At 41.9% G+C, this 22,708-nt stretch overlaps 1 protein-coding gene across 2 annotated transcripts in view; it reads right to left on the minus strand.

The window, feature by feature from the left end:
- Nucleotides 1–19,688, minus strand: part of LOC110552133 (ubiquitin-conjugating enzyme E2 E2) — a 287,185-nt gene extending 267,497 nt beyond the window's left edge. The window contains exons 1-3 of one of the 2 annotated variants that reach the window (XM_021643217.2): nucleotides 19,541–19,688; nucleotides 13,839–14,022; nucleotides 4,323–4,373 (exon numbers count right to left, since the gene is read on the minus strand). In XM_021643217.2, coding sequence (XP_021498892.1) covers nucleotides 4,323–4,373; nucleotides 13,839–14,014 — 227 coding nt within the window. In that variant the 5' untranslated portion in view covers nucleotides 14,015–14,022; nucleotides 19,541–19,688. Of the gene's footprint in view, nucleotides 1–4,322; nucleotides 4,374–13,838; nucleotides 14,023–19,037; nucleotides 19,164–19,540 lie in introns of those variants that run through there. The other variant, XM_021643218.2, reaches the window with a different exon arrangement.
- Between the last annotated feature and the right edge of the window lie 3,020 nt (nucleotides 19,689–22,708).

A 22,708-nucleotide genomic window follows, 5' to 3' on the forward strand; every position in this document is an offset into this window, starting at 1 on the left:
TGTTTGGAAACATTTACACTTTAAACTGTAATGTAAACAGAAGAGCTACTGATAAAGGAAAAACTAAACTCAGCTTTAAAAAAAATTAGCATGTATTTTATTTTTACCTTTCTCAAGAACAAAACACTAAATGAAAATTTAACACATGTAAACATGCACTTTCTCCATGAAGTAATTTAGCCTGTTAAATCAGAGTGGATGCTCTTTTTTTTTTTTTTTATTAATTACACTTTATTCACTTTGTTTCCCCCCATAAGCCACTACCTCCTCCTCTCCCGATACCATCCTCCCTCCCCCTTCTTCACACATGCCCCTCCCCAAGTCCACTGACAGGGGAGGTCCTCCTCTCCTTCCTTCTGATCTTAGTCTATCAGATCTCATCAGGGGTGGCTGCATTGTCATCTTCTGTGGCCTGGTAAGGCTGCTTCCCCCTCAGGAGGAGGTGATCAAAGAGCAGGCCAATCAGATTGTGTCAGAGGCAGTCCCTCTTCCCATTACTATGGAACCCACTTGGACACTGAACTACCATGAGCCACATCTGTGCAGGGGTTCTAGGTTATATCCATGCATCGTACCTGGTTGGAGTATGAGTCTCTGGGAAGACCCATGTGTTCAAATTTTCTGGTTCTGTTGCTCTCCTTGTGGGGTTCTGTCTTCTCCAGAACTTACTATTTCCCACTTCTTTCATAAGATTCCATGCATACTGCCCAACAGTTGGCCATAAGTCTCAGCATCTGCTTTGATAGTCTGCAGGGCAGAGACTTTCAGAGGCCCTCTGTGGCGGGTTTCTAGCTTGGTTCCTGTTTTCTTCTTCTGATGTCCTTACTCTTTGCCTTTCAGGATGGGGATTGAGCATTTTAGTCAGGGTCCTCTCTCTTGATTAGTTTCTTTAGATGTACAGATTTTAGTAGGTTTATCCTATGTTATCTGTCTATATGATTGAGTATATACCGTGTCTTTATGCTTCTGGGACAGCTCACTTAGGATAATTCTTTCCAGGTTCCACCATTTACCTGCAAATTTCATGATTTCCTTATTTTTCATTGCTGAGTAATACTCCATTGTATAGATATACCACAATTTCTACATCCATTCTTTAGTTGAGGGGCATCTGGGCTGTTTCCAGCTTCTGGCTATTACAAATAAAGCTGTTAAAAACATGGTGGAGCAAATGTCCTTGTTGTGTACTTGAGCCTCTTTTGGATATATGCCTAGGAGTGGTATGGCTGGATCTTGAGGAAGCGCTATTCCTAGTTGTTTGAGAAAGCGCCAGATTGATTTCCAGAGTGGTTGTACAAGTTTACCTTCCCACCAACAATGGAGGAGGGTTCCCCTTTCTCCACAGCCTCTCCAGCATGTGTTGTCACTCAAGTTTTTCATCTTGGCTATTCTGATGGGTGTAAGGTGAAATTTCAGGGTCGTTTTGATTTGCATTTCCCTAATGGTTAATGACGTTGAGCATTTCTTTAAGTGTTTCACAAACTTTTGGACACCTGATCTTTGACAAAGATGCCAAAACCATACAATGGAAAAAAGATAGCATCTTCAACAAATGGTATTGGTCTAACTGGATGGCTACATGTAGAAAAATGCAAATAGATCCATACTTATCACCCTGAACAAAACTAAAGTCCAAGTGGATCAAAGACCTCAACATAAAACCAGACACATTAAATCAGTTAGAAGAAAAAGTGGGGAAGACCCTAGAACTCATTGGTACAGGAGACAATTTCCTGAACAGAACACCAACAGCACAGGCTCTAAGAACAACAATCAATAAATGGGACCTCCTGAAACTGAAAAGCTTCTGTAAAGCAAAGGACACCATCATCAAAACAAAACGACTGCCTACAGATTGGGAAAGAATCTTCACCAACCCTTTATCTGACAGAGGGCTAATGTCCAGTATATATAAAGAACTAAAGAAGGTGAAAAGCAGCAAACCAAGTAATCCAATTAAAAAATGGGGAACAGAGCTAAACAGAGAATTCTCTGTAGAGGAATACAGAATGCAGAGAAACACTTAAAGAAATGTTCAATGTCATTAGCCATTAGGTGGATGCTCCTTTAAATGAGTATTTGAGAGCTCATTGAGAGATCACATGTTTACCACTGTATTTCATCCTCATTAATGAAAAAACAAGTAAGATTAGGTTTGTTCAAAAATGAACCAATACTATAAAAACAACTTTCTCTGGAAATTGCTCCCACAAATATGGCTGTCTTCACTGAATGTGTAATTTGAGGGGAATAAATATTTCACTCATGGCTCACACAATACTTATAAATACTGTTTGTTCCTTGTACATGATTCCTAGTGTTTCTTGCCTAGACATCACGGTAAGCGGTATCCAAGCTCCCAGCCTCCGTCTCTCACCTGACAGACATACAGAGCTGAGTTGTGTACTGTCTGTCAGTGTCTCAGAAAATGGGAGTATACTACACATTCTTGAGTAGAAAGTGACACCTCCACACATAGCCATACAGCCATAGAGAATGTCCTCCTCCCCTCCCAGTCTGTTTGAACGAGTAGACCCACAGACATTCTCTCTCACACCATCTGTGAGAGCTGACTAGAAAGTGTCCATGGAACCAAAAGAAGCCTTTGTATCTGCACAAGAGATTTCTTCAGAAATAAGAACTGAATGCAAAGTCCAGGAGGGACTCTGGCTTCTTCTGGTACACAGGCAATATTAATCTGGGATATTATTCTAAGTTAGTTCCTTAGTTGGTAGACCATATCTTTTAAGGTCAACCACAAAGCCACTGTCAACTCTGGCCAAAGACAAAATGAAGTCCTCTACTTTCTTTGTAAAGACACTAATCACATTTTTTTTTCAGTGAACTAGATTTGGTTCAGCTGAGCACAGTGGTGCAAACCTGTAATGCCTGTGCTCTAAAGGTTCAAGGCCAATGTGAACTACATAGTGAGATCCTGTCTCAAAAAAAAAAAAACACAAACAAAAAACCCAGTGAGTAGGGATGTAGTTGAGTGGTAGAGAGCTTGCCTGTCATATCCAAGGCACCAAGTTCCACCCCTAGTGCCACAAAAAGAAATAGAGATGGATAGACTATCGATCGATGAGATGTATAAGTAATATATATGAAGTTCATATTTTTACTAAGTTGTTTTTAAAAGGTTACATATATATAACATTTATATGCTGAAATGGTTTATTTTTTAATTTAAAAAAGTAACACTACTAAAACAAATAGCATCTCAGGAAAGAATGGATTTTTAAAAATCTAATTCCATCGCAAGTTTCTCCCCAAGTCAAAGTCTGTCACTAAGGCCACTGTACCCTGAGTCTCCAGCATGACAAACTCAGACATTAAATGGTCTTACCTAACACAGTGAAGTGTACAGTCTTTGAAAATTATCCCTGTAAGTCTGTGTACTATACATGATGCGTATGTAAAGAACCAAACAGATCCACTGCAAACAAGAGCCTCATCAGAACATTTCTTGTACCAAAACAAGTCACCAAGGATCCACATATCCACGTGACCATCTACAAAAGGTTTATTTTCACATAAGGCAAACTAAATCAGAATTGTACTAAATAAATTCAGCAGCATTCAGTGTGGGAAACACTGTCATTTTTTTAATCTGCCCTCTCACCTTCAATGCTCAAGACCATCAATTTGAAGCAAGGAAACTCCATGTTGGCCTGGTTCCAATACTGACCTCATGCCAAAACAAAAATAAAGGCCTTAAAATAGCTCAACAGCCAGCATCCAGTTACCATGCTGGCCTGAGACCAGCACAGGCAGGAAGTTGTTTTCTCTTCTTTCTCCATGTACCTGCATATTAACCATTTCTGGGCAAATACTTTTATTTCCTCCAAATAAACACGGACCAGGAAAATAGAGGAAATGTAGATGCAAGAAGAAAATGTTAACGCCTCAAACAGTCCATCCTTATTCAGCCACAACCAACAACCAAAGACATAGCAAAAGCATGAAGAAGCACCGTGAAAGTTTTGGTGCTTTTGGAAATCAATTTCTAACAACTGAATAATTAGCAAATGGCTAATATGTAAGCCATACTATACCATTAAAAATAGCACTTAAAGCAGAGATACCTCTTCTGAAAAGAGATCATTCTTAGCATTACCCTGTAATCCCAACATCTCATAAGGGCACAGCCCTGCTGTAAGCAATGCCATTCCAGCAGTCATATGACTACGTTCAGTTTCTACAAACAGCCAATTACTACCCCGTTCTCTAGTTCCTTGAGCCCAATCCACTTCGCTGTTTTCATTCTTTAATCAAATCTACCTCCAGCAAAATATACAAGTAAATGAAAGCAAAGTACTTACCTACAGTTGGGAGGGGGATCCAGTGTGATTTCTGCAAGCTCCTTCTGAATTCTTTAAAATGAAGAAAAGGAAAATCATGTTCAAACATCTTCACACTCTGCCTGTTTCATCAATACACTGCACTTTTAACAGAAACATCCCCCATTCCCACACACTCCGTGAGAAGTACTGGTCCTGGAGAAAGTGTCAGCTACAAGAAGAAAGAGGCACCGACTCCCAGTTTTGAAAATGCAGCCAGCTACACAGGGTTGCAGGGGTTAGCCCATTACGGAAGCAACACTATGGCTTCATCAAAATGAGAATTTCCTCCAAAACAGAATATTGTTTTTCTCAGCTCTAACTCTTCTCTGGGAACGAGCTCTGGAACAAAGATGGCAAACACTCCCACCCCTACCCCACCCAACCCGAAGCTCTAACATCACCTAAGCTCAGTGGCTGAGGCTCAAAGCTAAACCTCATGCGCACAGCTCCTGGAGTTTTCTACCCACTCTTGGAGGCCAGGCTGGATATGGAAGATAAAGACAGACTGGGAAAGACTCTCTCCTCAGTTTGGGCCAAAATCAATAATAAAATTTTCCATTTTACATAGTTTATGTAATTTTTATTTCCAGATAAGCAATCAACTGGATTCATTGCAGGGCTTTATAACTGGGGGTTCAGATAATAAATAAATAAATAAATAAATAAATAAATATTAATAGCACTAATCAAAATTTTGAGTTTAATTACAAACATTAGCCATATTATTTAGAGATAATAAGAATTCTAATACAAATTCTAACTTCTGGTTTGTCTTAGAACATCCCCATATGGGAAAACAAACTGAACATTCTAAGTTGAAGCACTCTGACGACCCAATCACCTGATAAATAAATGTCAGTATCTCATTCCAACCTAAGAGGCAGACATTAGTAATAGCAGGCTGAAGCTTTCAAGCCTGACACTATTCACTCCTTCTGCTATAAATACCTGAATACCATAAATACCTGAATACTGTGAACAATACACCTAAATACTTCACCCATTATACCTGAAAACTGCATGCACTATACCTGAATACTGTGTGCATTATACCTGAATACTTCATACATCACACCTGAATACTGCATGCATTCTACACGAATACTGCATGCATTCTACACGAATACTATGTGAATTCTACATGAATATTTCATGCATTACACCTGAATACTGCATGCATTCTACATGAATACTTTGTGCATTATACCTAAATACTGTGCCCATTATATCTGAATATTGCATGTAGTATTTTAATGTCATTGCATGAGTCTGACCTGAAGAAAGAAAATATTTGAAGCTTGCCTATGTCCTCATGTTACTAGGGGTGGGGAGCTGCTGGGAATGGAACTGAGGGACTCCCAACCTACTCACTCAGCATTCTGCTCTGACTTGTAGCCACACCTAACACCCCATGGGCATGCAGAGAAAGCAGCAGTGCCCCTCTGCTTTGTGAGTACCTCCAGCACTCTTAACTATGGTTCGTGCCTTACTAAACTTAGGCTTTGTTAAAACAAATAGAGCACTCTCAAAAGCAGCTTTGTTTCTAAGTGAGATTATTAACAGATCTGCATAATTAAGATAGTGTAAGAGTGACAGCTAACTGAAGCACCTTAAAAAGGATTTAAATAACAAGCATTCATGCTGAAACTATTTCACTCTATATCTTTGTTTGTATTTATTTATTTGTAAACCTTTATTATAGTCTCACACACACAAACACACACATGTCAGGGACAACCTGGCAGAGTAGGTTTTCTCCTTCCACCCTGTGAGTTCCAGAGTTCAAACTTGGGTTTTAGGCTCAGTGGCCCATGTTTTATCTGCTGAGCCATCTTGCCAGCCTTCTTTCTTTATATATTTTAAGCCAACAAGTAGAATAAACATGATTCCTCCCACAGGACTGCTACTAACTTGCTAAAGAAACAGCAATATCAACACAGTGTTCATGTCTCTAATCCACAAGACACAGGGTTGAGGTGTTATGACAGAGATCCAGACTGATAAGTTTAAAAAAAAAACACCTTTCATTTTAATTCTACCTTAGGCCACTACCTGTGTCCACAAACAGAGACACAGCTCATACATGCTCTGTGTGCCTCAGTTTCCTGTTCTATAAGAAAAACAAACTCAATGATCTCTTTATCTTTAACACTCTGTAATTACATTTGCGTATGAATTAGTATGACTCAAAAGTGAAAAAACAAGAATCAAAGGCCTAAGAAGAAGCATAAAATAGACTTTCAAAATGAAATGGGCAAGTCCAGGCTAACTATGGCAAGCTGAACACTCAGACTCACATCCTCCATTCAGAAAAGTAGAATACAAAACTGCAAAAGAATAAACTACAAAGGAAATGAGCCTGAAGGGTGTAAACAGCACAGGTTGTAATTGGCAAAGAAAGCTTTAGAATGTGTAAGAATATAATAAAGTTTCCAAAATGATGGGGGTAGCTTTGTGGTACAGCATTTGCCCAGAAAATCTAAGGCCTTGGGTTTGAATCCCAGTACCACCAAAAATAAAAATGAATAAATGATTCAAAAAGAGAGAGAGAGAATTTAAAATCCCCAAAAGAAGAGAAACTCACATAAGAAAATCATAAATCAAGAAGAAAACTTAAGTGCAATCTATTTTTAATGAAACAGCATGTTACGTGATGGGATTGATCTTTTTGTCTAAATGCTCTGACTTAACATGTAGCTTTGGAATCACAGTGGGCTTGCAGGAAATCTAACTTTTATACAGTGTTCGGCCTGGTGTTGACCATCCACAGCTGTACAACTGGTTGGCAATACATAGAAGATTACAAATGCTGACCCTTGAAGATGTAAAGTTAATTACAGCTAATAAATCCCAGCACAGAGGGCTGGGGAGCCGCCTCTGCTGATAAGAGCTCTCACTTCTCTTGCAGAGGACCTTGGTCCCTAACACCCAACACGGCGGCTCACAACATCTGTTGCTCCAGTCTCAGGGAATCCGATGCCCTATTCTGGTCTCCCCAGAGAAAGCAAAACTTAAACCCAGGAAGTAAAAATAAATTAAACACACACAAAACAACAACAACAAAAACAAACAAAAAAACCACTACAGGTTAATGTAAGAAAGTAGGAAATAAATCGCACAATGAAAATCTCCATTTTTCTTTTTATATTTTAATTTTAATTTTTCACAATTTATCCATTATATATCCCAATTGAAGCGCCCTCCCTCAACTCCTCCCAGTCCCACCCTCCCTTTTTTTCCCCCTATCCCCTTCCCCTAGTCCACTGAAAGGGGGAGTTCTCTACTATTGCCATCTGCCCATAGCTAATCAAGTATCATCAGGACTGCCTGGATCCTCTTCCTCTGTGGTCTGGCAAGGCTGCATCACCAGGAGCAAGTGATCAAAGAGTAGGTAACCTTGTTCATGACAGAGGCAGCCCCTGCTCCCCTTACTCAGAACCCACATGGAGACTGAGCTGCCAACCTACACACCCACCTACACACTGCTTACAGATGACCAGTGTCCTATGCTCTTTTTACAAATAAACCCAAGGCAAGATCTATAATAATAATAATAATAATAATAATAATAAAATAAAGAAGGGAATAAAGACTAGATAAATTAATTAAATCCTAATCTTTCAGAGCAAGGTGTCAGAAGATATTATTTGCTAATTTAACAAATAAATATAAGCATGTTTAGAGTTACATAAAACACAAAATAAAACGAACAACAACAACAAAAAAGACATTAGAAGAGTTAAAACCAAAGAGAGACATCTACAAGTTTTCTTCAAAACCTGTCAGGACTAAGACTAGAGAGACAGCTCAGAGGTTAAGAGCACTAGCTGGTCTTCCAGAGGACTCCAGGATCAGCAACCACATGATAGCTCACATGTCTGTAACTACAGTCCAGAGGATCTAATGGCCTCTTTGAACCCCTCTAACACTAGGCAAGCATGTGGTGTACTGACAAACATGCAGGGAAATTGCCCATACACATAAAATACAAATAAATCTAGCCAGGGGGTGTGGCACACAACTTTAATCCCAGTGCTCCAAAGAACAGGTAGATCTCTGAGTTCAAGGCCAGTCTGGTTTACAGAGAGTTCCAGGATAGCCAGAGCTGCATAGAGAAACCTTATCTGGAAAAACAAACAAACAAGTAAATCTAAAAACAAAACAAAAACTGTTGGCACTATCTGGGAAAGAGGGATAGCCAAAAAAATTATTGTTCCCCACAAACAAACAAACAAACAGTGTTTTGATTTGTTTTGAGAGATGACTGCCTTTTATTATAATATTTATTTTGTTTTTAATTATGTATATTTGTGTACGTCCATGCGCATGTGTGAAGGCATCTACAGAAATGGTGGCATCTGATCCCTTGCAGCTGAAGTTACAGTTGTAAGCTGTTTCATGTAGGTAATGGGAACTGAACTCAGATTCTCTTCATGCTCTTCAGCTCTGAGCCATCTTTCCAGCCCACAAGTGACTTTTATATACTGTTTTTAAAATTAGAAAAGGGATACAAGGACCATCCAAAGAACATCCTTTGAACAAATTTGAACACAAACAAAAAACAAAAAAACAACAACAAACTTTTTCTGAGAAAGAAAGTGTAGATATGCAGCCCAGCTGACCTTGAACTCACACTCTAAACAGCTAAGATTGAGCTGAAAACTATTTTTAACCGAAAAGAACTATTTTTAACTAAAAAGAACTTTACTGGGGTTTTCAAATAACCAATTTTAAAATTTTTTAAAAAAGATTTTGACAAATCATAATTTTTTGTCCTTCCCCAAAAGGACCCAAACTTTTCTCCCAGCCATCATGGTTTCATATCTTATTCACTTCAAAAAGTAATTTCCTGATAAATTCAATTATTCTAAGCAATTAGCCAATACATTAGAATATAGTTTGAGCTACTGTTACCTAAGAATGGCTGTTTCTATTGACCAAAAGGATTATACAAAGAATGACTATTTAAATGATTGTAAGGTGTCCTGCTGTATTAAATGACAGCAATCCAATTCTATCTCTAAAAACTGTAGTTGTGGTACGCATTAAATTTCTCTGTCTTGAATATGGAGTAAGGAAGACAGCAAGTACTGTGCCTGAGGTGAGGAAAAATGAAAAAGTATCAATACTTCACTCCTAAAATGTACCTTTCACATGATAATCTTAGAGCGAATTAAACATATCACACAGAATTCTCTGTCACTGCTTCATCTTGCTCATTTACAGGATAAGGAAACAAAGGTTGGTTATTCCACACAAGCAAGAAGAAAGACGGAGACAATTATCTTCTAAGGCAAATTAAAAGATGACTTTTTAACAGACAACTGTTTTACCATAAACCAACAAGACAACTGACCATATTTACAATTCCCAACATCCAATGTGAAACAATCCAAGAATCTGTGATACACAAGTTCATAAGTGCACACACTTCCCTAGAGGGTCAGAAGCAAAGATACCTGTTTGCCTGTTTACCTGTCCTAACATGTGTTGTGTTCCAGGAGTGCATCATCCTAGCACATTCTTAATCTTTGAGGCTACTGTTTGCTTAAAAAAAAAACAATATGGGGAGGGACTGTTTCGCAATCATCATTCATTCAGTCTCAACTGAGGAACCAAAATTAGACAGGATGAAGAGGTCTATGAACACACTTGAGCAAAACAAAGCAGCACACATGTACAACACATACAAATCTTGGGTTAAAGAAAGTAAACTCACTCACCTAGGGCTGAGCACAGCAAGGACATGTGGGAATGAAGTCAAGGAAGAGGAGCCTGGGCAGCTAAAACCTTTGATCATGCAAGATCTTTCTTTTCTTCCTCTTCTTCCTCCTACTTTTTTAAAAGACAGTCTCACTGTGTGGCCCTAACTGCCCTTGAACTCACAGAGATCCATCCACCTCTCTCCTCATTTGCTTTTGTTTGTTTGTTGGTTGGTTGGTTGGTTTTTGAGACCGGGCTTCTCTGTGTTCTTGGCTGTCCTGGGCTTGCTCTGTAGACCAGAGATACACCTGCCTCTGCCTCCCTGGGTGCTAGGATTACAGGAGCTCCACAGCACCTGGCTCCTTTTTTTTTTTTTTTTAATTTCTGTGTATGTCCATGTAAATTGCATGCAGACTCCCAAGGTGGCCAAATGAAGATGGCAGAACCCCTGAAGCTGGGGTTACAGGGGGTTGTGAGCAGCCTGGTATGTGTGCTGGGAATGGAGAGCAAGAGTCTCTCAGCTGAGCCATCTTCCCAGCCCTCACATCTAGACTTTCTGCATTCCCCCATTGGCTGTACGCCTTAGGACACATCAGCACTCCTAACCAACTGAACATATCCTTCCCAGACAGCTTATTCTCAAGAAAGCATCACACTAATTTTAGTCTGTATTTTAATAAGAAAACAGTCTCAAAAACTACCACATAAATCTAGAAATTGCACATAAATCTAGAAATTAATTCTGAGTATCACCACCTGTCATTTTAAGAGACCAGTGACTCTTGAGACACATCATCAGTTAAGTGTGTGCATCAACTGCAGAATGTCTGCCAAAACACAGAAAGCTTTAGAACACACACTTCAAGAGAAAACAAAACAGTCATTACAAGCAAACTTTGATGAACCCATCACAGAACAAAAGACCACACCGGAACATACTGAAATTCTGCTTTCAGCCTAATAAAAACATGAAGTTGAAAAATCAAATACTCCTCATAGAATGGCACTACACTGAAAGTCCAAGAACATTACAATGTCAGCTCTGAGGAAAACTAATTTGAAATAAATATGATTTAAAATTCACATTTATCGAAATATGAATGTGAAAGAGTCAATTCAATGAGGACCTCCAAATAGATGTTTTATGGAACTGACTAGTAATTTAATCAAAATTGTACATATTTGTCACTTTAGATATCATATAACTGTCCAACCACATATTTGCAAATATCATAGAGCAATATAGGCACTTCAGGAGAAGCAACTGTGCTAGGAACACGCCAGGCTTTAAAATAAAACTGCTCTCAAAGGAGAATGCAGCACGGATATACCTTTCCTCTTAACTCTACAAAATAACAGAGAAGTTCATGCTGCTGCCTCAGTTCTTAACTCTCTAGAGCACAGTTTTGCCATACCTCAAAAATGAGATATTTTAAGGAAACACTTCTAAAACACATTAATTCTACAATTATAGTAGATTTATTACAGTAATTATTAATCCTACAATCCTAGCATTATAATTCACTTAGTAATTGAGCCCCTCAGTGAAAAGCACTTTACCTGAGTTACTACAAAATGGACTAATTATGCATCTGAGCAGCCCTGGTGAAACAACGCTAGTCCTTGAGGTTAACAGCAGCTTCACTGTGTCAACATTCACACCAAACGGAACAGAAAAATATCCTCACAGACAGCAACTGGCATAGAGTCTAACTGACAGTACCCATTTTCTATAGCTGACTGTAAGCAAAACCCTTATGACATTCCAAACTCACAACAGCTCTCTGAGGAAGGCACTGTCAGCTGGGCATGAGCAATACCTGTAACACCAGCACTTGGGACACTGGGGCAGGAGGGTCTCAGGCTCAGTGCCAGCCCACACCTTACACTAAGTTTCTAGGCAGCCTCAGCTTCAGTCTGATCCTGTGTCACGCCCCCACCCCCACCCTCAAATGAGAGGGAAGTGTGACAAGACACTCCAAGCTGTGTTCGAGTGAGAGAGCAGAGGATCTAGACTTGAACAGCCTTACCCATCCACCTACTAAAGGTGGTAAATCTGCACTCCTGACCTTTCTGACCCACCCTGCCCCGGCCCAGTCAGCAGGGGCAGGTCACTGTGCATTATGCCTCAGGAGGGGAGAGATCACAGTGCGAAGGCCCTCTGGATGTGGCATATAACAGCAAAAAGAAAGAAGCATTTTCCCACCCTAGCATGAGTTTAAACTAGGGAATACCTGGAGCTGACTTTATAGAATATCTGGTTTGTCTATCTGACTTTACAGAATTCCCTCAACAGTGGTCAGAGATCCTGGAAGGAAAAAGTGACCATTCAGGCAGGAGTACACAGGCTGTATGCACCTGGGACATCTATGACTGCAGCCCAAACACTTGTAGATCACAATATCACAGCACGATAGCAAAAGGGTGGACACCCTGCATCTAACTGGTTTGAATGGCTTGCTGACCAGTCACCATTACTCTCAGCAGAGAGCCTGCAAAGGTTCACCCCAGGCCTGTGGATAGAACTAAGTTAGAAAGACACACACAGTCTTTGGTTTTTAGGAAAGGAGTTCCCCAATTCTTATCATCCAATAGCTCACAAAGCCATCATTCAGAGTCTCTTCACCTGACGTTCCATGTAGTGAGAAGAAAGTTAAATTAACACCTATACACTTTTGCTAGTCACACTTCCTATTTGCTATTTTTATTTTTTAAAGGCACTAAAGATCATAAAACCATAGGGAAGTATGAGTCCACTGAATGTAATCTGCCTTTCAAATTATCTTCCAAGCACCAGACTATAATGTAATGCTATCAAAGCAGATTCCCTCTTAGCCCACTGACATGCCAATCACCATAAGAGGTTGAAGAAGCAATAGAGAATCATCCAAGCACCTCCTTTCCAGATCTATCTCTTCTCCAGGGAAAGAGGAAACCTGAATCAAGTGCAAACCCCCACCTAATGTAACGAAATCAAGATGCATTAATACTACCATTTCTGATTTTACCAACAGGAAGCGTTAGAGACTAAATTATCACTTAATAATTATTTCAATAGAGGTGTGTTTGTGTGCATGGTTGTGTGTATATGTGTAAAAGAGAAAGAGATGGGAATGTGTAAGTGAGAGTGTATATATGTGTAAGCCAGATTGTCAACACAGGTAATCACTCCCTATTCATCCTGGTTTAATTATATTGTTGTTAAGACAGGATCTCTTCAGTAAACCTGCAGCTCCTTGTTTGGACAAGACTTGAGGGCCAGTGAGCTACAATGACCCACCTGTGTCCAACACACACAGACATACACAGAAACATAGAGACACACACACACTCACACACACCTGCTCAGAGTGCTGGGTTACAGGTATACACCACCATGCCCAGTTTTTATGGGTGGTACTAATCCAAACTTAGCCGTAAGCATGTTGCTCACTGAATGATCTCCCCACTCCCAGCCCTCAATGCCTACTCTGTGTTACTGAACAGAAAACTGTATTTACGATCAAGTCACCATAAATCAAATTATATTTTTATAATGTCCTGGCCATGTTTTCCTAACAAGATATAAATATATCAATACACTACAAGCAGAGATTTTATAATATGGCACGATTTTAAATTGGCTTTTAAGAGTTTTTCACAATTAAAAAACACATTTAAAAGTACATCATATTAAAGAGGGAAAAATATAAACTCTATGACTTTCAGTCTAAAAAATGACTATATACAAGGGAAAATATGAGTTTAAGGTAGCACTGGATAGCAAACTCAATGCTGACAGTAGCTGGGTACCTTTTGGCACTGGTTGACAGTTTGGCAGCTGTCTTGCTGGATATCTTCCCCTCCTTTTTCTTGGGCTGAACTTGCTCTCGTTCAGGTTCTTGTTGGACGCTCTCCCGTTGATCTCCATCAGAACTCCCTCCACTAGTGCTTGGACTGTCGTCAACTCTTTGCGCCTCAGTGGACATCTTAGGTCCTGGATTAAAGAGTGAAACGTCATTGATGCTTCTGTGGGACAGAATACAACAAGGTACATCCAAAATGGAGGGGAAATGACCCTAAGAAACAAAAGACATATGATTAGGTGTAAAAGTGAGAACTGCCCATTTTTTGAGCAAATATCTCCAGGGGTTGCCAAAACTTATACAAATTCATATAAAATTTAGACACAAATGTTGGTAGCAATATCATTCACAAGGCAAAAAGTGGGAACAATTCAAATGTTCTCTAATTGATGGGGAAAGTGTGGTGCATCCATGGCAATACACATCGGCCACAGAAAGAAATGAAGTCTGGCACCTGCATGCTTCAGCAGAAATACCTTGAATCTTAAACCAACCACAAGGACCACAGACTGCACAAGCTCATTTGTGAGAAATGTCCAGATAGGTAAACCCATGGGAACACAGAGACAGCATCCAGGCAAGTGACTCCTGATGGGCAGAAAGTTTCTTTTGACTAGTAATAATGTCCTTAAATTAAGTGGTGGTCATGCTAGAAAAGCCTCAGAGCTGTTCTGCTTCATGCAATACTGCTGAAGACTGAACCTAGGGTCTAGTCATGGTAGGCAAGCAATTGGGCTAAGCTATACATTGGAAGATGGGAGACTTGGGGCTGGAGGTGTAGCTTGGGCAGAATATCTGTTCAGCAGAGTTTGAGCTCCAGCATTTACAAAAACGGAGGCAGTTAATTTTATGAGGTGAATTATTTTTCAAACCTATAAGGTAAACCAGAAAGAGCTGAAGAGATGGCTCAGGAGTTAAGAGCACCAGCTGCTCTTCCAGGACCCACATGGTGGCTCACGAAGGACTGTACTTGCAGCTCCAGTGGGAGGATGTAACAGCCTCTCTGGCCTCCCTGGGCACCTGGCACAAATGTGCTGTGCAGACATGCATGCAAACAAACACCAAACAAAGAAAGTAAGACAAAAAAATATTTTAAAAAGAAAGAAAGAACAGGCTTGAGAGCCTAATTTTTAAAGGCACTGGGCTATGCGCTTTGTGCTCAGCTAGGAAAAGTCTCTGCACAGATAAAGAGACCTACAAAGTGTCCTAACTGGTGGCACAAAAAGGCACAGGGCTAAGAAATGGGGGCACTGCCATGCTGACATCCAATCAATACATCCTCCAAGCTGAGCCAAGGTTAAAATCCTCTAAGCTGGGAAATTGTTTTAAGTAACCTTTGTGATAACAGACCAGAGGCCATGTGATTCTAAATAGAACTGAAGCTTAGGAGGGTGTGGACACTGACCCAGAGCCAAAAAGCAACCACGCTGCACAAGAGGCAGAAACCACTGAGACACAGAAGATTCATTTTTCCCAGTCTGGAGGAAATATCCCTCGAGGTCTGAAACTCACTCTTCTCTGAGTTCATGCTCCTGGAGCAGCTCTGATTACCAACTCAATTTCCTCAGTACCTTGATACCTAGGTAGCCGTTATAACCTAGATAGCAGACACAAAAATGCACTAAGCGAAAAGGATAGCCCTTCTCCAATCTCATTCCATCATAATCAGCCCCAGTTTGATCCTTAGTATCACATCCTGTATGACCTAACAAGCTGACAAACCTAGAACTGAACTGACAAACTCATGGCCAGACTCTACAGGGCCTTGAGCCATGAGTAATCACTTTGGGTATCATATAGCTACAGCGCAGATATGACTCTGAAAATTGAGACTGCCTATGACTATCAACAGCGTAACACACACACACACGAGGGAGGAGAAAGAGTCAGAGAAAGAGAGAGAGATTTTATCCAAATTCCTCTTGAAAAAACACTCTTTTGGTTATTCTTAAATTAAAACTTTGAAATAAAACCATCCCTGATATGGTCAAGAATAAGCATTAGTGCATACAAAAATAGACACCTCACTTAAAACACAACTTATTACTGTTACTACATAGTCCAAAGGCATGACCCAGTAACTCTGGGCAGTTCTCATCATCACCAGCATAACCCAGAGCTTGTTCAAAGCCAGGGTGACACCACAAACACACCCCACCCTCAGCCCTAACAGTTCCTTTGTTCATGACAAACAAACAAACAGTAAGTCTGTCCAAACAGCTCTCAAGCAGTCCCAAGAAATCAGGACTGCTCTCCTACCTTTTCTGTAAATGGAGAGCATCATTCTCTGTGACTACAGACAACTTTTATGAGCAATAAAGTCACTTAATAGAATACTGAAATTTTATGTCAATATGTTTCATGTCTAAAAGTCTAAGCATATTTCTTAGGTTTTCTTCCATTTTTCCTTGACTTTAATGTTCTTATTATTGGATTTAATATTTGTATTCTTTTTCAGCTTGATTACTTGAGTTAAAATATACCAAAAGTTTAAAAGCCTTGTATGTACATGATAGCAAGCTAGACAGAGCAGGTGTATACAGAAACAGAAGCATTCTTAGGGTTAGAAGCTCTTGGGGCAAGATACTACTGGCAAAACTTTAAGAGATGTAAAAGCAGTGAGAAATTATTTTGCATATCCTAAACCTGAGGCAATTCATCACAGGGCAAACAAAAGAGTCACAGAAAATAGTTAGCTGACACGGAGGCTGCAGTTCTGACTTCTGAGTACTGAGTTAGTCATGAGACTGCACTCTAGTTTCAGTATTCTTTAGGTACATTCACATACACCTAATAATGTGCCAACTATGTAATTACTGAATAGATTGCTCAATGATGTAATGTGCCATAATCTGAGACTGAAATTTCCTAAACTACTACAGAAAAAGAGAAGATTAAACTACTAACGATACCTCTGAAGGGCTGGGGGGAGGGGCTCAGTGGCAGAGAACCTGCCATATATATACGTGATGGCCTGAGTTCAATCCAGAACACTGCCCCAGAATGCATGTAAGTTCCTAAACAGAAGCATAGATTTACAGTTCAACAATTATTTTTACTATTGATTTAAGATTCCTTATTTGATGCAAAGCTTTATCTACAAATGACAAATCTACGTGAGACCACCGATAAGCATTAGAAAATCAATTACAAATAAAGGACTTATATCTCATCTTCAAATGTCAGGAATTAAGAGAATTTTTGCTGAGTGTTTTCTAAATCCTCAATTACAGAAAAAAATATAGGACAAAAAAATATAGGACTGTACTGCTTGTACAGTCAGGCACAATTAATTTTTATGATAGATAACACTCTATAGATCATTTTAGTAAACTGCAGGTATAAAAATTGGTGTCTTGTCTCTCTAACGTATAAATGAACAGGTCCCTAAATTAAAACTTTTACATATCATCATTACTGGCATTTTAAAATTAATTTCTAAAGAACTAATTCCCTAAATAGAAGGAAGCTAAATTCCAGGGCTCTGAACACAAATATATCCTCCAAGACAGTTTCCAAGATCTGAAGGCACCTAAAGTGTTATCATTACTTCAAAGTAAAACTCAATTCCTAACAAAACGTAAAATAAAACGGTGGATTTTCCTAAAAAAAAATTTACATTTGAAAATTTAAACACACTAATTTTCTAAGCTTTATTCACTATGTACTCTGCGTTGTGATTATACTCTGGAAATTACCAAAGCATTAAGAGTAAAATTCACCTGTTCCATACAAACAAAAGGATCTGGCTGCAAATCCCACTGATGAAACCAAGAATAGTTATGTCCACATTACTATTCAAATCATCAAATATCATGATTTTTTAAAAAAATTGGAAAAGCAAGTATTCATTTGAGCTGCTAAAACTGGAAAATGTGAACGTGTCATCAGCATCTTGTAGTTTTTCTTCTTGGGATTTCTAAAGTTTTCCAAATGTGAAATATATTATATGCTGAACATGTAGCGCTATCCAGCTTTTCAAATGACTGAAAAGATATTTATTCTGAAAATAACAGTGGAACACCTGACTGGGGGAAGTGTGCTGTGCCCTCGGGGAAAGAGCTCAAGGTATGACATATGAAAACACTCCATCTTCATCTTCGCCCGCATACGAAACTGCAAAGCGCCCGTGAGCATCCCAACTGCCTGAGTAAAGACAAATATTTAGATTCCTAAGATTCAGACTCGATTATCACATTTCCAGAGCATGCTTTTCAAAATTCACGGGTTTAAAACGAACACGGGCTTTAAAAAAAAAAAAAAAAAAAAAAAAAAAAATCTTTCTGAATAGTAAGGTAATCAGAGGTAAGTCCTAGCACATTGTTCTGTACTTTAAAATGGAAATACTTGAGTAGACCCTCAAAATTACACAATACAGGTCTGTGGAGAAGTCTTGGAAACCAGCAAATGGGTCCAAGAGCCACGGAACCCAGGGTGATGATGTCTCTCTAATGCGGCCTTAATTTCCTTTAGGGAAGATGGATGGGGCATTTCTGGTCAGTCCTGGGAAAAGAGCCACAAAAAGCCAGGCTTTACGTTCATTAGAATTGGAAAAGGGTAAATGGATCAAAACATTAGGAGCTTGAGGGGGGGGGGAGGACAGGGGGAAATCCAGTTTCCAATCAGGCCAGTGGGGGCTGCAGAGAAGCCAGAGGAAGACCGCTTTCGGAGCCAAACTGTGCCAAGCACCAGGCATTACAAAAGACCAATGTGACGCCCCCACCCGGGGCATCTCGCACACACACACAGCCAGCCGGTACTCCCGAGCCGGCCCTCGCCCGCACAGACACCTCGTGCGGCAATTATGCAATTGGGGAAGAGCTCGGGACAGCCGGGCACTTTGCACCGCGACATCCATCCTGGACTTTGCAGAGACTTAGTTCCCGGCTGCGGTGGGCGCGGGAGGGGAGGGGAGGGGTCCTTGAGGGCAGAGGAGGGCCACACTCTGAGGGAGGGGGAGGGGCGCGCGGGCCCCAGCGGGCACGCGCAGGGCCGGGGAGGCCTGCGGGGCCGCGGGCGCGCGCCCGAGCCGAGGCCGCGGCGGGGGCGGGGATCTCGCCCGGCTGCCCCTCGCCGCGTGGGGTCTCCGCGCGCCCTACGCCGAGGCTCGGGCCGCGGCCACGCCCGCCCGCCCGCGCCCACTCACCTCGCGGCGCCGCCCGCGCTCCAGCCGCGGCTCCGACGCCGAGTCCCGGAGTGAAGCCGCCGCCTCCGCGAGCCGCCGCCGCCGCCGCCGCCCGGCCGTCCGCGCGCGCCCCCTCCCAAGCGCGCGCCCGCCCTGCCCGCCCCTAGAGCCGGAGAAAGCGCGAGCCCCACGTCGGCCTCGCGGTGCCGCGCCCGCGGGCCTGCGCCGCGCTTTCGCCCCGCCCCCGCCGGCGCGTGCCCGCGCGGGGGGGCAATGACGTGCGCGCGCAAAAGTAAAGTGACAGCTGAGTCCCGGGCCCGGCCGGCCGGGCCAACGGCGGGCGAGGGAGAAGGGAAAGGGGGGAAATCGAGGCTCGACGGCGGCGGGTGGGGAGGGACGTGAGAACCTTGACGAGCGCGCGCATTAAAGGGACACGCGGACTAAGGGGTGGGTACGCTCCCCAGGAGGGTGCTGTGCGGCAGAGTGGGGTGAGGGGTTGGAAGAACCCTCGTCCGTGCGCCTACCAGGTCCTGGAGGCGCAGGGCCCACCTGCGCCACGGTGGGAAAACTTGACGTGGGTCCAGATGAAGGCTCCCTTTACCCCATAGCTGCTGTAGGAAAGCTCCTGCTTTCTCTGCCGGGTCCTGTTCTGGAACGCTGGGTGCCACCCTGGGAGGCTGGGGAGACATGGGGCGGGGCAAAGGGTGCATCACCATCAGAGCGAGTGGGAGGCTGCCACTGTGCCTGAAAGACCTGTGTGAGACAGTAGCCCTGCTGTAGGTGGCCTGAGGATCATCAGGTTCTCCTGCCATTGTAGCCCAAAATAGCCACTTCAAAAGACAAAAACAAACAAAAAGCCTGCATATGCTTTGTTAACTCAGCTTCTGTGAACTCACCTAACCATCACAAAGCACACACCCCTCCAGCCCCTCTTACAGCTGAGTTCTAGGACTACTTGAACCGATGTAAGGATACTTGGGAGAGGCTGAGCCTGAGGAGTAGTCCTGCCAGCAGAGAGGACGGAGGGCAGACCTCCAGCAGACTCTGTGTGGTCTAAGTCACTTGAACAGTGCTAGTTAATACATGGGAAACAGTGAGAAAATGAGCCTACCAGGTGCTATAGGCCACTATGGGACTGAGAAGCCCGAATCGACCAAGCAGACTAAAGAACAAGTGCCAAAAAGACCCCACAGGCTGGAGCAAGACGAGAGTCTGGAACAGAACTGCTTGCATGAGGTGTGCTCTTCAAGAATAGGCTTTTCATTAATCACTTCCCTGAAAATTGCCCAAAGCAGCGTGTGCTGTCTAGCCTGGAACTCACCAATGAGAGAAAATAACCTGTGTCCTTAGGAATGTCAGCTTCAGAATGTGTAGGACGTTAGAGATGAGTGAACCTGGATTTCTCATTTGTGTGGCCGCTTACATCTCTTGGTACAGTGATACAGTGTACTAGTAGAAATACATCATACTTACAGTGGTACAGTGTACTAGTAGAAATACATCATACTTAGAATGTGATCAAATACAGCATTTCATTCTGCCTTAAGTGTACATAATTCATCTTCGTGAAATCTTCGCATGCTCTCATTTTCCTTGATTATGTTTCAAGACTACCGAAATAGCAATGTCTTGCCTGTGTTTTGAAACTTTCTAAACATTGTTTTGGTTTGATGCTGGGATTTGACCAGGGATTTCACAGGTTAAGTAGCCATAGAATTTCTGCTGCTGAACTATACATCCTGCCTATAGTGGCCTATGCTTCTATGTGTGTGCTGTTGGCTTACAGTGAATATTTTATAAGAGAGTATTCTTCTGCCCCAGCCATTGTCAAGTCTTTCCATAGTTCTGTCACTGGAAATGGGGCTCTGGGATGCACTGAAGTCAGCTTCCATCCAGGGGAAAGAACTGAAGAACTCTGCTGCCATATTGTTGACGCTGTGCTTCAGTATTTTGTCTATCTGCAGATATTTTAACTGATGTTTCAAAAAAAACTCGAGACAGAAATATGAATCGATTCACCTTTCTCACTCATTTTAGGAATGCTAGTTACTGTGGGTCAGACTCTTGTTTGTTCGGTCTGGGTAGTGGGAATGTAGTTGTGGATGAAGAGGAAAGCCAGCCCTCACAGGACTCACTGTTCCTGGTCCTGTCGGCCTCACACTCCACACTCAACCATTAGCAAATACTGCTGATTCTGATATCTGCTGATCATTATTCCAGAGAGACACAACCAGTCAAAGGACAGATGTATACACTTTATGATTGCGAGTACCTACTATAAAATGTGGTCTCTATAACACAACTCCTACACCCCAAGATTCAGAGATCATTAAGGAAGATGGGGAGGAAGAAAGATGTTAAGAGCCAGAGGATGTGGAGGACTGCTGCAAAACAATGGCTTCTGGACATGGCAGGGATGCTCTGCCCATAAACTCAAAAATGTGGCTGGCTGTATAAAACGACACCAATCAAAATGCCGATATTGATGGGGGAAGGACTCACAAGGCCTCTCCTCCAGTTGAAGAGCTACAGGAAGCCAAGGCCTTCTGAGGGATGGTGGTTTTCTCCAGCCTTGGCCCAACTGGTCAGGTCTATACCCATGTGCATATATGGGCAACTCTACCTGTGTGTGAGTGAAGGTGAGGACATACTTTCAGTGCTGAGACGGGGGTATGGACAGAGATACAGGAGGATTTACAAAGGGGTGGAAAATAGAATATGATGATAATACATTGAACTTCATATGAAAATCTCAAAGCAAAACCCCTTTCCCATCCTTCTACTTACTCTGAATTCCCTGTGGAATCTCAGTAAAAGCCTCATAACTGATCTTTTCACTGCCCATCCTCTCGCCAAACACACACACACACACTATGAAAGAGAGAAAGAGAAACCGAGACAGAGAGAGATACTTGAGTTTTTAAAACAGGGTAGCCAGAGTAGCAAGACAGGCTTGTGGTCTCAGTACTCAGAAGACAAAGGCAGGGAAACACAAAACTGGAGGCCTCTCTGAAAGAAAAAAAAAAAAAAAACACTAAATCATGTTAGGTTATGTCTCCTCTGAAAAAAAAAATGCCAATAGCTTTGCATCCTACAGCAAGAGCAACATTCTCCTAAAGGCTACACTCTTTCCTCCTCCTCCTTCCCAGCATGCTGCCTCCAACAAGCCTTCCAAACTTTTACACTCCTTATTGCTTATACCTGGGACATTCTTCCCTCCTGCCCCTCCCCCAGAACTTCTCTTTCACCTTTGCCTTATTTTACTCAGCACCATCACGTGGCCTAATATTACTTGTTTTAGTCTCCTAATCTTTTCCATCCTACTCCCACCTGCAAGTACTTTGAGAAAAAAAATTTTGTTGGCTGGGCTCATTGCCCTATATATTCAGTAAGTACTGATTAAGTGAGAGAAACTGCTTTCCGTTGTTCTAACTTCTTCTTTAATAATAACTAGTGCTTACTGTGTTTTTAATTTGTGCTGGACAAAGTTCTGAGCACTTTGGCTGGACCAGCACATGCAGGCTGGTCACAAGCCTGCATGGCTTGGTTTCATTTGACTAGCCCTGTTGTTCAGGTGGGAGCTAGAGATGCTGCATGTAGAGTGACTTGCCCACAGTCGGCACTGGATTTCAAAACAGCAGTCTGGTTCTGAGTCTGTGAACTCCAGAAGGCCTTATCATGAATCCGTGTTC

The sequence above is a fragment of the Meriones unguiculatus genome, chromosome 9 (genome assembly GCF_030254825.1).
Source record: "Meriones unguiculatus strain TT.TT164.6M chromosome 9, Bangor_MerUng_6.1, whole genome shotgun sequence".
Taxonomy (NCBI): domain Eukaryota; kingdom Metazoa; phylum Chordata; class Mammalia; order Rodentia; family Muridae; genus Meriones; species Meriones unguiculatus.